The 17,255-nt window shown below is 31.3% G+C and overlaps 1 protein-coding gene across 1 annotated transcript; it reads right to left on the minus strand.

The window, feature by feature from the left end:
- Positions 1–407: 407 nt before the first annotated feature.
- On the minus strand, positions 408–7,330 carry LOC137834851 (uncharacterized). The gene is made up of 3 exons (XM_068643072.1): positions 7,136–7,330; positions 6,940–7,045; positions 408–1,576 (listed from the first exon to the last, which is right to left on the minus strand). Exons 2-3 carry the CDS (start codon positions 7,031–7,033, stop codon positions 636–638), a joined length of 1,035 nt encoding a protein of 344 aa, XP_068499173.1. The 5' UTR covers positions 7,034–7,045; positions 7,136–7,330; the 3' UTR covers positions 408–635.
- Positions 7,331–17,255: the final 9,925 nt, after the last annotated feature.

Below are 17,255 nucleotides of genomic sequence, written 5' to 3' on the forward strand. Positions count from 1 at the left end.
ACCAATGTTATTACATTACGTTTTCAATACTTAATGTCATTGATAAAAACTTGATCGATGAGACAATTATATCTTTTTTAAAAAATTTTGTGACCATATTAATTTTTTTTTAAATTATTGTAATAAATTGAATATTGAAAAAAATATAGGTCCGAAAAGGTAATTAAACCTAGATTCTATTCCTTTATTTTAGATTTTTAATTTTTTTTACATTATCTTATTTTACAAATTTAAGACCTCTACCGGTGTAAAGTAATCTAAATCTTCTACTTTCTATGTACTTTTTCTCATTTTTTATCTTTTCCTCTTGATCTAAACATCCTTAATTTTTCCTCTAATTCAATTCTTTTTTTCTTATTTTCATTTACTCACTTTGCACTTTCTAAAACAAGATGTAAAAGAATGACTTGACAAAGGATGATTCAAGCAGTGAAATGAATAAAGTTTACACACCAAGGAAAGAGAAATGTTTGTATTAAGTATTGTAACATTTACTCTGACAAGAACCCTTTAGAGCTCAGGGATAAAGCCAATACCATATACTATTGACAGCAAAACCCTTACCACCAAAATCCAGGCAAACAGTTCCACAATAAAGAAATCTGTTGCCCACAAAAAAAAACAGTGAGTTATAATCAAGAGACAAAATCCCTCTTTTTGCTTTTCTCCTTGTCCCAGTAATGACCTGTTTGACGGCCATCTCTATGAAATCGATTGCCATTATGTCGTCTATGAGAGTTTTCCCTCCATTGGTTGCCCTGATTCCACTGGTTACCCTGATTCTCAGAAGTCCAACCTCCATAGTTCCTTCTATATTGCAAATCACTTGAAACATCAGCATTTTCCTGGTGCTTCAACCATGTCTTCATTGGAGTTACATTCTTCTGTTGGTTAGACTTGCATTGCCATGGAGATTTGCCAATGTTAGACAAATTAGTTGACTGCTGTTGACTCCAAGAGCTGTCCCTAACTTCACCCCATCCTTTATCCTCTAAGTTTCCAGAATCCCAATCCTTACATTGATTTTCATGTTCCTTTCCCTTATTCCAACCCCAGGACATATGAAGACCACCTTCCAAAGAATTGTCAGTTAATCCACCATTTCCACCACCAACGCGACACTCCCATGGATTGTCAGTATTATCCACATTTCCAGAGTTTACCAGTTTCCATTCGTATACTTTACCAGCAGGACATTCCCAAGGATTTTCATCTCTAACTTCAGTTTTTGTTCTTTTGCTTTTCATATCTTCTATCTGTTCCTCATCCAGAACAGTAAACAATGCATTGTCTATTTCCTTAACCAGATCAGGATCAATTGAAGGGTTCCAATCTATTTGATCAATATAAGTATCTGGATCAGGCAGAGAAATATCACAAGGAAGGCTGTTGATCTTTGCCCAGTAACGCTTTTTGGCATTTTGGAATGCTTCTTCGGCGGCTGAATCATTCCAATCAGACACATTGCTGTGGCAGCATATCAACGTCTTAGAATCAACAATTTTCTGCCATGGTACCCATCCAACTGTAGTGCAGTACTTCTTCTCCCATTGGGGTATTCCGTCCTGCCAATACTCTTACAAGATTGAAAAACAAGAAATTCAGTATATTGATGTAAAAAAATGTAATAGCAATGTAATTCTCTACATCTGTATATTCAACCACAGCAGAATATGAAACAAGAGTGAAATGGAGCTACATTCCTTACAGATGCTGGAAACGGAAGATGGTTGAAGAAAATAAAATATATGCACCCATATAGACCCTCTCCGAGGAAGAAGTTTCTTACCAGCACACAGTATTCCCTCAAAATTCCCTATAACCCCTCTTCCTTTATTCTTGGTCCCATTTACTAATTTCTATGTGCTGCTTCCTTATTCCTGCTTCCCTCTTCTCGACTCCTTCCTCCCCACATGCCTATTCAGTTATTTTCCTCTCTCTCTCTCTCTCTTCCTCCACTACTTCTGGCATCACCTGTCTCACTTCTTCTCTTTCGTTCTCTTTTATAATTAGTTTCTTTCTCCTCTCGTACACCGCAAGGCCTCGTTTTTAGGCCCATTCTCCTATTAAGTATTCTTGATTGGAGAAACCATACCAAATAAAGATGGATAAATAGAAAAAGAGTAAAACTACAATTCAATGAAGAATTTCGCTAGGTGGCGATAAGTTTAACTAAATGTTCATTTACTGATATAAAGAAGAGAATATTGGTAAAAACACAGACAAGCATACTACATGAATTCTAACCAACTCAATTCATAAGTCAATTTATAAGTCTCTACCCCTTTACACTGAATATCTAATTTTGGCTTGGTTAGATGCCGTAGAATATTTCCCACAACACGACATGTAAAATATCAATGCAAGTAATGTTTTAAAGTAGTAGTACTACTAGGGATAATCCACACGTAATGCCTCCTTAGCAGCCAACAAAATTATGTTTGGCAATTCATAAAGCCTCTTATTTTCTGGTCACAATGCATGCCCACAGCTAAAAAGAGGGTAACAACAAATGTATATAAAGACATAAATTTTTGTTCTCATCAAACTATAAATTTGGTTTTGTTTCCTTTATTTTCATTTTTGTGGGTTCTTCAATTGCAATCAAAATTTTAATAATTGATAAGAACACTGCTCCAAGGTTCTTAACAGAATTTTGGTAGAAAAAGAAATGGCAACAGCTTCAAAGGAATCAAGTCACATGAAAAAGAAAAAACTCACAAAATGACACTTATTTGAGGACAAAATTTCAGCTTCTCAAATGCAAAACTCTAGCACCTTGAAGGGCCATTATTTCAGCTGCAACAACTAGTATCTTAAAATTCACTACTATTCAAACTTTGTAATGTCCCATAATTGGTCTGCACCACTATTTGAAATCGTTTTTCTTTCTCCTTTGGGCTTTTGAACCCCAAACAACAGCCGATTATTAACAGAGTTAATAATGAAAAAATATCATGTTATAGAGAGACAAACAGTTTCTCACATACTCTCCATTTCAAAATGTAACGATGTGTAATCTGTTATCGCAACTTGGGGTCTTGGTTCCACCAATACACCACCGTGACTTGGTGCCTTCTCTGCCACTAGTCCACCACTCTTCTCATTGTTATCCTATTCCAAGGTATTTTTTTTTCACCAACAGGTCCACATTCTTTTTATCTTAGTTTTCATATTCTTTTGTACTCTAATAAAACTCTCTGTTCATGTCAATTCTCTCCACTACTCCCCATTCTTTGTTGCCTTTACTCTGACTCAGATTTTTTCTCATTCTTCATTTCACAGTTTTTTTTTATCTCATTTTCACATTTTTCTCTACTTCTATAAAGATCTCTGATTTTCATGTTCTCTTTTACCATTATTTTTTTTCTGTCTTTTTTTAACATGATAAGATGCTCTCTGTTTTTTCATGTTCTCTATAATGAATTTGCAGTTTGACAATCAAAGATGTCAAACACATCTCCAATTGCTTCCGCTGGTGGCTCTAATGGTGGAAATGATGCCTCCTCTCAACCTGAAACAATGGCAAAAAATGCTCCGGGTAGTGGAACAGACTTTGCTTGGAAGCATGGAATAAGCACTGATGGAGATCAAAGAAAAATTCAAAAGGAGTTTATCGCTAGAAGCACAACTTGGCAGGAACTAAAAAGGATGTAATTGCTAACAAAAGTGTGGCTGAAGAAGTAAAAAGAGAAATGTTTGAGGTTGTTGTGGGCCTACAGCAAAGGTTAATGAAAAACAACAAGGTTTGATATTATGATGAAAAAAGAAAATGGAATGGAGAGGAGGACGTGGGCAGTAGTAGAAACAATTTTTATGAAGAAGGCAGTAAGTTCACAGGCCACAATTAATCAATTATTCACAAAGGATCAGTAAACTCACAGTTGCAAATTTTTTCTATGAAAATGCCATACCATTCAATATGTCAAGGAGCAAAGGATTTAGGAGAAAAATGCTGGATTTAGTTTTTCAAATTATGGCCCTGGATTTAAGCAACCTTCATACCATAAGATTAGAGTAAAGTGCTTGAAAGAAGAAGTTAAGGCAACAAAAGATGCTTTGAAAGTTCATAGGACTACATGGAATAAAACAAGATGCACGGTAATGACCATGGGTGGATCGACAAGAGGAGAAAGACAAATTGAACTTTTTAATGAACAATCCATAGGGAACTATTTTTCTAAAATCCATTGATGCATCTGTCATCTCAAAAACAATAGATAAAATTTGTAAAATGTTGGATGACATTGTTGAAGAGATTGGCAAGAACAATTTCCTTGGCTATTAGGGTAATTGGGAAAAGACTCTAACAATTTGGTTGGAGTCTTATGGAGATCAACATCCATAGCTTCAAAGGTTTTCCATTTGAGTACTTAGTTTGACATGTAGTTCCTTTGGATGTGAATGTAACTTGAGTACATTTGGCTAGATCTTATAAATTGTGAATTAGAATTAAATTATAGTAAAATAGTAATTACTTGTACATATGTTTGCATTTGTATTTATTAGGTCTATACAAAGAAAAGAAATTGTTTGAAACAAGAAACTATGGATGATGTTGTTTATGTCATGTTTAATCCAAAATTGTTGAGTAGAAGGTAAAAGATCACTTTAGGAGTTTGAACTTGATGATATTCCATCCAATGTTGAAGAAAACAATGAAAACATCGGTTTAAATGATGCTACAAATTTAAAATGGAGATGATAAATATTTGGTCAATGGTCAAGCTCAAGAGGATGATGTTCCTTACATCCCACCTCTAGATGAGGAGGGTATTCTTATTTATATGCTTCATGAAGTAAATGGAGGTATTGAAGATCCCTTGAATTTTGCTTTTAATTTGAAATATTTAAATTAGATGTTTATTGTCTAGCTTTAGCCATCTAGGTCTTCTTTGCCTTGGACTTGGTACTTCATAGTTTGGTATATCTAGGTGTTTGTTATTCACAAGTTGTGACTTTTGACATGCTTTATTTCTTATGGTTTACTATGAACTTAAGTTTGACAAAATATTTTTAAAATACGATAATGAGATTGATTTTTATTTAAATATTTATGTTATTTATATGGGTATAAATATCATGTTTTTGTAGAAGTAGAAACTTCGATCTCACGAATTACGATCTTGTGAGTCCTTCATGATTCTAACTATAATATAAATTTTGACTACCTTGGTCACCTCTGGCATCTCCTTGTTATGCAATGATTATTCTTGCTCTCATTTTGCTTCCCAGTAGTGAGTGTGTTCTTGGAGCACTTTTTTGTTTTTCAACAACCACCATGTCCTTTTAGCATTTCCATTTTTCGACAACCATTGTATTCTCTTATCATTTTTGCTTTTTGGTTTTGGTAGTTGTCGTGTCCTCTAAGCATTTTCTCTTTCCAATAGCTATTGTGTCCTTTGATCATTTTTGCTTTCTCGCAATCGTTGAGTTCTCTAAGCATTTTTAACTTTCTGAAATGTCAAGTCAACTACCTATTTTTGCTCTACAAAAGTTGTCGTGCAATCTAACCAGTTTTAAGAAGCTTAACTCATATAATACCTATGTCCAACTTGAGGGATAGTGTTAAAGATATGGCTTGAAAGGAAGAAGCATATTGAAGTTGATTGTTGTTTTGACAGAGAAAGTCATATTCAGGAAATATCTATTAGCTTTGTCACTATTCACTTTGTCATCTTTGACAACCAACCAAGTAGCTAACACAAGTCTCTTTATGGGTCTTGTATGAAATTTGTAACAAGATTTTCTTATATGATACATATATGAGTTGATTATGTTAGAGATATGATTTGATTATATTAAATATGGACGTATGATATGATTATATTAAATATGGAGATATGATTAGAGAGGGAAATATCTTAACAAATATTTCTCAATATTAGATATTGACTTTGGTCCTTATTATTGTATATCTTCTTTGTTATAAATAAGAATACTCATCTGCACACCTAACACATGAAATTCATTATATTCCTTCTCCGTTTCTCTCTTCTCAACGTGGTACCTAACCTGAGTTGTACCATCCTTTATGACCCTTTTTGTCACTATAAATGTCAACACTCATGAACAACAACCACTTCCACAAGGATGAAGGCTTCTCTGAATCTCAAAACCCTTCTTAGCCTTAGCAATCCACCCAATAGGGTCACTTCCATAAGGGTTTGGAAGTTCAACATTCTAAAGAGCCTTTTAAAACTCCATTGACACCTCATCTTCAAATTTTGAAGAATGAACATCAAAATGTTCCATGGTTTACTTTGATGGAGTATTTCTAACATGGGCAAAACTTCCTAGAAAGTATCCTCCATTGTCTATCTCCTTCTGCTTAACCAAATATTCAACAACGGTATAATGGTATCCAACCGATCAAGTTTTTCTCTCATTTCCCCAAAATCTTTGTGAATGTCTTGTGTAGCATTCCCCATTTTTTGTTTCTTCTCATTATGAGAATTGGATCTCGGACCAATGTATTACACTCAAAGAAATTGCATACACAAAATAGGATAATTTTATAGATAACAATACTAGGTAGAATCATAATTGCACCTAGCCCTAACAAAGAGTCTTCCTCCCTCAAACATAATTTTGTTTTTGTAGTTTTTAACAAAACTTTAAAACGGAAAAGAGTGTGTCATACTAGCACTCATCTTCCCTCCAAGCACCCTCCACGAAAAGTTAGCACTCATCACAGTCAATCATTGTATGAAATATCTCCATTCCAAAGATTTACCAGTAACTTAAGTGTTCAATTCCAATATCTTATGCGCACGACAACATAGAGATTCATTCTAGTTCCTCGTCAAATTCAACAAAAACATCCCTCCCCTACACTAACAGCACAATGCCAAAGTCCAATTTTCTTTTCAAGAAAAGGAAAAACAAAATAAAAAACAGATAGGCAATTGAACCGTAAAGCAATAATTTGGAAAATACCAGGAAGAAAAGCATTGATGTTGTAGAATCTCGCAGGAGGCACCGGAGATCTCCGGCGGCGGAAGAACCTTCTACGGTTGTCCCATCTACCCATTTCCCACAATACCTATCAAAAGTTAAAAATGGGTTTCGTTCGCAAAAATTGAGGAAGAGAAAACGCAACAACGAGTTACGAAGACAGAGATTGTTGAAGTACAATTAAAGCACTCTGCGTTTGGGTTTCATTTATAGCACACACGTTGCGTCAGCGTCAGCGTGTTCATTACATTATCGTCATCACCTGTTACACACTTCCAGATTGCTACCATTTTACATCAAAATCTGATTTTTTTTGTTCTTTTTTTTTCCTCTGCACGTTTTTTTACCCTAAATAGTTTGCATATAACAGAGTACATAACAAAATCGTATTTTAACTCATTTGTACAACTCCATGTTATAAATAAATTTAAAATTGGATGATTATTATAAAATAATTATTTTATTACAAAATAACGTATACAAAAATTAAAATTAAAAGTAAAAATGAATAATTTATTGTTTTTAAATTAAATTGTTAACTATGATTGATTTTTCTTATTTAAAAAACAGGGATCATGTTAAAATTTGTTTTTAAATAAAATATTTTTATATCTAATAATATCTTACTTTTACTATTTTTATAATTTTATTTTTTATTAATATAATCAACAACGATTAAATAATGTTATTCTTTTTAACTATTGTTACAGATTTTACTTTTATGAACTTTTTATATATAATATTGCATTATTACTTTTTATATATAATATTGCATTATATAAATAAAAAAATTAAGCAAGATGAAAACTTATGGTAAACTGTTGAAACTCTTGTTTGACCGATATAGTAAAATTGAATTAATATATTGCAAAGTTCTTCATTATAGTATCATAAATTTAAATTATTTCATTTAAACAATTTTATAAATTAGAAGTTATTATATATACATTTCTCTGTAACTTTGTTATTTATGTTCATGTTTTATAATATATCGTATTAAGACAAATGATACTGTAATTATATGTAAATAAACAACATGCTCGCAAAAAAAAAGTTATTCTTTTAATATATTTATGAACTTTTTTTTCTGTTATTAATCATCAAAGTCTTATTCAATATATATGTTCAGAAAAAAAAAACTTTATGGATCATGTACAAACGAAATATTTAGATGATAAATGAAAAAAATATTATCTTTAAATAAGAAATTAAAGTGAAGATAATTATAGAAGGATTGAATTGAACTTATGTTAATTTTTTTATAAAAGCCTATCAAACAATTCTTTTATATATATGTATGTACTTGACAGAGCGCTCAGGGCTCAAGACTCGGTTCTTGGTGCATAGGCATAGCACATGCAAGTCAGTTCAACTGTTGGGCCAGTAAAATGGGCCATGTGATTGAGCCAGTTGGGTCGGTAAATTCGTTTTGGTATAAATGAAGTAACATTTTACACGTAACATATAAGGCTATTAATAAATGGTATTTGTGGACCTCGGTTTAGTGTGTAGGGATCTAGGTCAAGTAAATGTTTTCTTTTAACCTAAGCCTGTGTGTTTTAGGGCACGTAGTGGTTAGGTTGCAGGTACAGTAAAAAATAACGTTGCACCATGAGTAGGGTGCCCATGTAAGTAGATGTTGCCCTGATGTTGGTGTATGAGTTGGTGCCCTGGTGGTTATTCTGTTATTATTTTATGCACTCCTTGGAGATGATATTTGGTTATGTTGCAACACTTTGAGAGAGGGCACCCCTAAAAAGATTGTGTTTCTCCTGTTGAGTATGCTTTCAGTTGAAATGAGATTTTCGTGAGAGGAAGCTATTACAAGAGATAAGCTATAAAAGGAAGGGGGGGGGATTGAAACTGAATACTTCTTAATTTCTTGTAAGCCCTTACTGACTTGATCGTCGGAGTGCAATCAATAGGTAGGACCCCCTCTGTTTCAACGGAGCTACGTTCCAGAGCTACAAGAGATAAGACAGATTCTTAAAGAGACAGACGAAGCTAAAAATTGTCATCAGAGTCAACCAACGAGCAAGTCAATAGACAAGAACAATATATATATATATATATATTAATAAGAGAAGTAAAACAATATTATGTGATTTATTTATCTTAATTTTTTTAAATAAGGTTACATCTTTTTTTTTTAAGTTAAATATAACGAGAGTTAATATTCAAATACATTATAAGTGTTATCATTACCACTTATTTTTAGTTTACAATCTAGTATATAAAGTTACTTCTGACTCTTTGATTACACATGTTTCTTCAAGAAAAGTACATAAAGTCTTTTCTAGTTGTTGAGTGAATCCTTCTTAAATTTAGTATCAAGTACATTATTTTTTTTTTCCAGACTATACGAAAGGAAGTTATTTGATTGCAAGGTTTACACTCTTTAGAGTGGATATATAATATATCTCTTATTCTTCTTCTTAGAGAATTACTTCACATACAAAGAACTTACAATTAGATATCTCCCTAACTTATCATTTAAAAGACAAACTATTGTTCTTACACTTAAGACTTTTAGTACTTTATCCCTTGCACTTGTAATGTCGATGATGCCTCTCAAGGCTTTTTCCTCTTATTCTTGCACATTCTTGTAAGGTGGTGCTTTCCTTGTAAGAGTGTCCAATAAGACAATTGGTAGATGCTTACTTTCCAAGTCATTTCTTGTAAGATATTTTCTTAGATAGTCATGACTTTCTCTTAATATCTTTTAACTTACTGTGCTTTGAGGTAATTGAAACACATTCTTGAATAATATTGTTATTTATAGATGATAATCTGATGCTCTCCTTACGTCTATATTTGACACCTTTTGTTATCCTTGAAATATCATCTAATACTAATACTTATGGAAGGTCTCATCTATCCATCTTTGTTGAGGTCGTCTAACATGATCTCCTTGGCTCTACTTTAATCATAACTTATATTTTGAAATAAAAACTTGTTATTGTCATGATTACGTATCACTTTAGATATTTCGATTAAGCATGTTAGACACTATATAAATATATTAAACGAACAAAAACTATCTATTTGTTTATAACCTTGATACAAAATAATAACACTTAAAATATTTAAAACTTTTATCTTCAATTAGCTTAACTTGTTTTCTCTTTAACAAAAATGTTTCAAAAATAAATTTATAACTATATTGTATAAAGAAAATAACAAAAACTATTATATTTCATAAAGATTATAACAATTTGATTCATAAGTCCTTATATTAGTTAATATTAATATAATATTGTATGTAATATGTAAAGTTATTATTTTTGGAACTACAGTATTTAAAAGTTTTAAAATTGAGAAGAGATTAAATTATATCAGTTAACTTTTATCAAATATTACATCATCAATAATTATATATAAAAACTATTTTTGTTAATTTAGTCATTAAGTTATAATTTTATATTTATCAATGTTAAATTTTTGTTAAAAAAATTAACAATAATAAGAACAATTCATAATTTTATAGATAAATATAGTTTTTTTAAAATATAATATTTGAAAATAACTTTTAGTGAGTTTTGAAAAAAGTAATATCCAATCGAAAAATATCCAACGTTTAAAATAAAATTACATTGGTATAATATAATTTTAAAATATATCTTTATGTTAAGCAATTATTATTTCTATAATATATTATGTGTAGATATATAAAATGTTGTTATTGTTCTAACTCCAACAAAGTATAAAATTTTAAATCATATTACATTTATTAAAATTACTATTTAGATCTAGATATTTTAATAATAATTTTAAAATTGTAAACATTTTCAAACTCATGTAAAATGAGTTTGAAATGAGAAAGTTACATAGAGTTTTCTTTTGACAAGCAAAGAACAATAACAATGATTGTGAAAGTGACAAACCCTTTAAACATCTTTTGCAATTATAACATAATGATTTACCCTTATTCCAACAATTTTCTATTTCATGATTGTTCTTCTTACAAATTTCACATCATTTGTTGAATTGAGAAGGAACAAGATGCAGAGCCCATCCATGATGATTTCCCAGATGAGCATTTTCTTCTTATAACGGAATCAGTAAACGGTCCAACCAGAGTATCTAATGCATATTTTAGATTATCTAGCACATCTGAACTTATACCTTGGTACGCTGACATAGTGAACTACCTTGTTGCTTCCGTTTTTCCACTATTGGCAACTAAGGCACAGAGAGACAAACTCAAGAGTGATGCCAAATACTATGTCTGGGATGACCCATACTTATGGCGTTTCTGTAGTGATCAGATCATATGCAGATGCATTCCTGACCAGGAGATCCCATCTGTGCTAAATTTTTGTTATGCTTCATCTGTCGGAGGACACTTGGCTGCACAACGTACTGCAAGAAAGGTACTGGATTGTGGTTTCTTTTGGCCAACCATTTTTAAAGATGCATGGACCGTCTCATCCACATGCGAGAAGTGTCAAAGAGCAAGCACTGCCATCTCCCAAAGACAACAGATGCCCCAACAACCCATGCTATTTTGTGAAGTCTTTGATGTGTGGGGTATTGATTTCATGAGTCCCTTCCCTATTTCTTTTGGATTCACTTATATCCTTCTTGCTGTGGACTATGTCTCCAAATGGGTGGAGGCAATAGCCACAAGAACTAATGATTCCCATGTTGTTGCAGCTTTTATTCGATCTAACATCTTCTGCAGATTTGGGATTCCTAAAGCCATCATCAGTGACCAAGGCACACATTTTTGCAACAGGATACTCGATGTCCTATTTCGGAAATATGGGGTGATCCATAGAGCGTCCACACCATATCATCCACAAACAAATGGTCAAGCTGAGGTCTCTAATAGAGAAATAAAACGCATTTTGGAGAAGATGGTTAAGCCAACAAGGAAGGATTGGAGTAAACGTTTAGACGATGCTCTTTGGGCCCATCGTACAGCCTATAAAGCACCTATTGGGATGTCTCCCTTTAGGGTTGTCTTTGGAAAAGCTTGCCATCTACCTGTGGAGATCGAGCAGAGCTTACTGGGCAATAAGGACATGCAACATGGATTATGACAAGGCAGGAGAACAGAGAAAACTTCAGCTGCAAGAGTTGGACGAGATCCGTTTGGAGGCATATGAGAACTCCAAATTCTACAAGGAAAGGACCAAGCATCTACATGACCACTTCATCACTGGAAAGGAGTTTGTTGTCGGCCAGCGTGTGTTAATGTTCAACTCCAGATTAAAACTCATGCCTGGAAAGTTGCGTTCAAGATGGATTGGACCGTTTTTGGTCACCCATGTCCACCCTCATGGTGTTGTAGAATTGCAGAGTCTGACGTCTACCAATACATTTAAGGTGAATGGACACCGTCTTAAGCTCTTTCATGAGATTCCTCAAGACGAGACGGTGGAAGAGATTACCTTGCAATACCCGAATTACCCTCAAGCTTGAGGAGGGAGTATTTCTTCCCTTACTTTTATCATACACATATATTAATTGTTTTTACATTGAGGACAATGTATGATTTAAGTGTGGGGGGAGAATTGTAGTTAGGATTTGTTTTACTGTTTTATTTTTATTTTTATTTTCTTTTATTCATTATTTATGTTTTTTTTTATTTAAAGAAAAAATTATTTTGAAAAGTGATCCAGGGAAGACTCTGACTAGGAAAGACTTGGTATTTAAGTTTAGGGTTTGTGACTCACCTCTCTTTCATGGTAGTTTACTTGGTTTGCTTTCAAATAAAAATTCCTTAATATTTTTTGTTTTCTTCTAGCAAACATTTAGAGCATCTAATACAAGCATTATGCATGTTTATAGATAAATTTTGAGTTTCTTGATCTTTGTTGTGTGGATTTCTTAGAAAAGTTTTGAAAAATAAGTTGGTTATGAGAAATTTAAAGTTGAATCTTTTGTGATAAACTGTCCCAGGTGAGATTTTGAGCTTCATTGACAGATTGTCTAATATTCTTTTTAGTGTGTTTTCACTTGTGTCTGCTTATACTCTAGAACTTAGCTTGATTCTTTGTTTTACAACTGTGATTTACGTGCATGAACTGATATGATAGAGACATTCTTTGTTTAAATTAACCCACTAGCCATATTAGCCTACCTTTATGATAATCCATTTGTTAGCCCCTTGAGCCTATAACCTTTTTCTTATTTTTAACCCTCATTACAAGCCCCAAAACAAGAAAAACCATGTTTGTTCCTACCTTAGAAGATAAAGGAGCTTTGAAATCATTTGGGAATAGGTTTTTGAATAAGTGTGGGGGTGTATGTCATTTTCATAGTTTACCTCTTCAGTTTTTTTTTTTAAAAAAGGGATAGAAAAAAAAAAGAATACAACAAGAAAAAGAAAAGCAAAGCAAAATAAACAAAATAAGAGTAGATCTTCTAATACATTGGATTGACTATCTACTATATGAAAAAAATTATATCTTGAAATAAAAAGAGGAGTTGAATTGTCATAATACTTACGCTTGTTTTTAGACTTATCCTTCATTGCTCCTTTGTTTTTCTATGGTTTTTAAGCCTATTTTCCCACTTTTACCTACCTTTACCTTAGCCCCATTACATCCCTTATAAAGTCCTCTTGATCTTTGATTGCATATTTTTCAATGGCTGTGAATATTAGAGTCCTGCTAAGCATATGGTAGTGTTTGTATGCATGGGTGCTGAGTGTAAATACAAACCTAAACACTTGAGAGTTAGAGAGCATTTGGTGAGAAGTTTATCAAATTTTGATTCACCTTTGAATTCGATTACCTACTTGTAGTTCAATTCATAGGATTCCATTCATGCTGGTTTTGATTCCTTGATTGTCTTGAAAATGTATCATGCTGATATAGTTGTTCTGGTTTGCTGCATTTTAGTTTTCATTATTTTTCCTTTTAGCTTTCTAAATATTTGTAGAGTGTTTTGCCCAGGAGTGCAAAAAGGATAAGTGTGGGGGTATTTGATGAGCATATATTTATTCACACTCAATAGCCTTAATCATAAATTATTGGACTATAATAATAAATAAATCCATTGTTTTAATTAATATTCCATTAATTGGGTTTATTTGGGCCTTATATATTATTATTGTTAATTTTGTGTTTTTAGGGTAAATGATCTGAAGCATCTACCCTTGTGAATGGGCCAAATATGCAAAAGTCAAAGTTGCTTCTTTGAATCAAAACAGAAAACAAATTATGAGGAGAAGAAAGAGAAAATAAAAGCTACAAGATTCCAGAAACAGAATTGGAAGCAAATCTTCTGCAAAATAAAAAGAATTATGGAAAGTGGAAACTGTTTACAAAATCTAAACTGCAATATTTTCCCAAGATCCTTGGAGCAGAAAAGCCTTATAAAAGGACACAAGCATCAAGTAGAAAGGGAGAGAGTTTCATAGGGTTTTCTTAGTTTATTTTCTTTTCGATTTTTAATTCTCTATAGCAGTTGTTTTTATTGTCTAATCTCCTGGAAAACTAGTTTTTGTGAGAGGTTGTACTTGAACGCATGATTGAGAGTCTTCCTTATCTTAAACTTTGGTTTCTTAGTTAGTTCGCATTGTTCTAATTAATTTCTTGGGCGCATGATTCAAGGGAGAGGAGGTAAGCATTCCCATGGAGTATACGCATGGAACAAAGTGGGTATTGATTAAACTAGTAGATGCATGTTTTACTGGTGAGTTTCAGTTGAATCAGATCAGCGCTTGTTCAATCTGGTTTAGCTCTGTTGGAGGATTGAGAAAAGATTAATCTTTAGAGAACCTGTGAAGAATTTAATGGTGGAAGAACTTGGGATCAACCGCTTTTTATTTTCTATTTTAATCTCTTTTATATTTTTTTTGCACAACTATCTCAAACCCCCTTTTCATCTTTATTGTTATTGTTAACTTTTACTGCTTGCAGATAGATTTTAAACCCTGATTAACTGATTTTACTATTGGATTCGTTGGGAGACGACTTGGGGACATTTGTCCATAATTATACTATCATCTCTCTAGTGTTAGACAAGTCTACGCTAGAATCATATTAATTTGACAGCAAAACGACAGCTATCACTCTTATTGTTTCCTCTTAGCTTCTTCCTTTTTCACGTGGTTTTTTTTTTCCTCTTTCTCCACCTCTTCCAAATTTTCCACCTTTATAAGACTCAACAATATTTATTGATTCTTATTTGAGATTATGTCAAATGTTTAGATTGAAACACATTTCTTATTGACTTTTCAACACCATACAACAATTTTTGTTCATAGGATTATAAGTATCATGTCAATCCTTGAACCGTCATGGTTGAGAAATTCTTAATTTTTTTCTCTATAACTACCACTATTGATAAAATTATTCAACTAAACTATTAAAAATTTCACTAACAATTACTCAATCATCAATTGTATGTCTGAGACTTTATTTGACCACCAATTTAGACAATACATTGAATTATTTATTCATTTATTTAAATTTATTTTTTGTGTATTTAAAAAGTATAAATTAATTAAAATTTTTAAAGCTTGCCCTAATTTTATACATCAAGATACATATTAATGTCTTATTATCTGTCTCACAATTTACCTATCACTCCGTGTTAAGAATGTTTTCTAATTGTCTTCCTTAATAGAATTTGATGATAATGTTTTAAAAATAATAATTTATTAATACACAACTAGTAACAATAAAAAAAGGAACATAAAAATATGGAGGGAAGTAGTTAGGATTTTTTAAAAATAAATAACAAATATTATTTATTGAATAAGATATATTTCTCGTAATTGTGTAGGAATAATATTTTTTCTAAGAATAAAAAATTCTTATTACAAATTATAACTTTTTTTCACACTCTTTCATGCAAGTATTCACCACGTTGTTCGTAAGATCACGAGCACCCGAGAAGCAAATAAATTCAACAGTCAAAATCATAACAAAGCAAAGTCAATTATCAAAATCATGAAAATAAATTAATAAAATCAAATATAGAGAAAAATTATAAAATTGTGAGTGAAAATAAGTAAATATTTTGATGTTACATACCGATATTGATGGCAATGGACTTCATTAAGTGACAACTAGTAATACAATTATCAACCGTATTAGAGAGGAATTCACTAGAGTGTGATTCACAATCTTGCATACAATTTGGTTTAGGAAATCTTTCCTCATTACATTTGAGAAAACACTTCACTTTGCAGAAAAATCTAGCATCAGGTTTGCTATTTAATTGGGCTTGTGTAAAACTCAATAAAATCATGACCATGAGTATAATTCCAATAATTTTTATCTCAATTTTCCCCATGACTCTTCTTGGAATTCTCTGTAAGGATCTAAATTTTGTACAAAAGATCAAATCTCACTTGTGATATTTCAAAAAAATCTAAACATAAATTTATAGAAAAAATATTGTAATATTTTCTTATTCTTGAAAATATTTAGTTAGTCAAATATATTTTAATAATGAAAAATATTAATATAATTAATATAATATATACAAGATAATGATTTATTTATTATTTTCTTCTAATGATTTATATATGTAGTGAATGTCACATTTTACCTAAACAGATTGTAAATATTAAAGCTAATTTAATTTAAATATATATTTTAGGAAATTTCTGATATTTATTTTACTGATTTTAATTCTTTCATATTAGTTTTAATGAAGTATTTATTGTGAGTTTAATTTTGTATGTTTTATTTTTATTGTTCATCAGGAATACAATTTTATTAAGATTATGAGATAGGATTTTGATATTATCTTGTCCATTTATGTAGATTCAAATGTATACAATGAGAAATAAGAATAAGTGAAAATTATTCCCTTTTATTATTGAAAATATATATTTCCTTGTGTTTAATAAAAAAATAATACATGTATTATTACAATGTAACTAAATTATTTAATGTGTTTGTTTATTATAAGTTTGATAAAAAAAAGGGAAATGCATAACATTATTAAAATTACTATTTAAATCTAGTTATTTTAATAATAATTTTAAAATTGTAAACATTTTTTAACTCCAATTAAATATGATTGTTTTCATAAATCATTGGACGAATATACTAAAAAAATTATACATTCAAAGTTTTATAAGAATTGATTGATAAAAGTTGTTAAAGTATATAATTACAAATATAATTAGCATATTAGTAAGTATATTATATTATATTAATGGTGTATTTAATCTATCTCACATGTTGATTCTTCTAAACTTCATCTTATCTTCATGTAGTGTATAGTCTTGCAATGAGTTTAGTCCTCTGGTCTATGTTTAAGTTTAGGTTTGATTAAATAAATCAAAACTTATTATTTATTATCATAAACTATGTATAATAGGTTGT

Source organism: Phaseolus vulgaris, chromosome 5, assembly GCF_000499845.2.
Source record: "Phaseolus vulgaris cultivar G19833 chromosome 5, P. vulgaris v2.0, whole genome shotgun sequence".
Lineage (NCBI taxonomy): Eukaryota > Viridiplantae > Streptophyta > Magnoliopsida > Fabales > Fabaceae > Phaseolus > Phaseolus vulgaris.

What these genes read in the sequence shown, in the direction of transcription:
- LOC137834851 (XM_068643072.1), bottom strand. Translation starts at nt 7,033, where the DNA reads ATGGGTAGATGGGACAACCGTAGAAGGTTCTTCCGCCGCCGGAGATCT. An exon ending in CATCAATGCTTTTCTTCCTG is followed by an intron (nt 1,577 to 6,939) that starts GTATTTTCCAAA and finishes CAATCTTGTAAG; the next exon opens with AGTATTGGCAGGACGGAATA.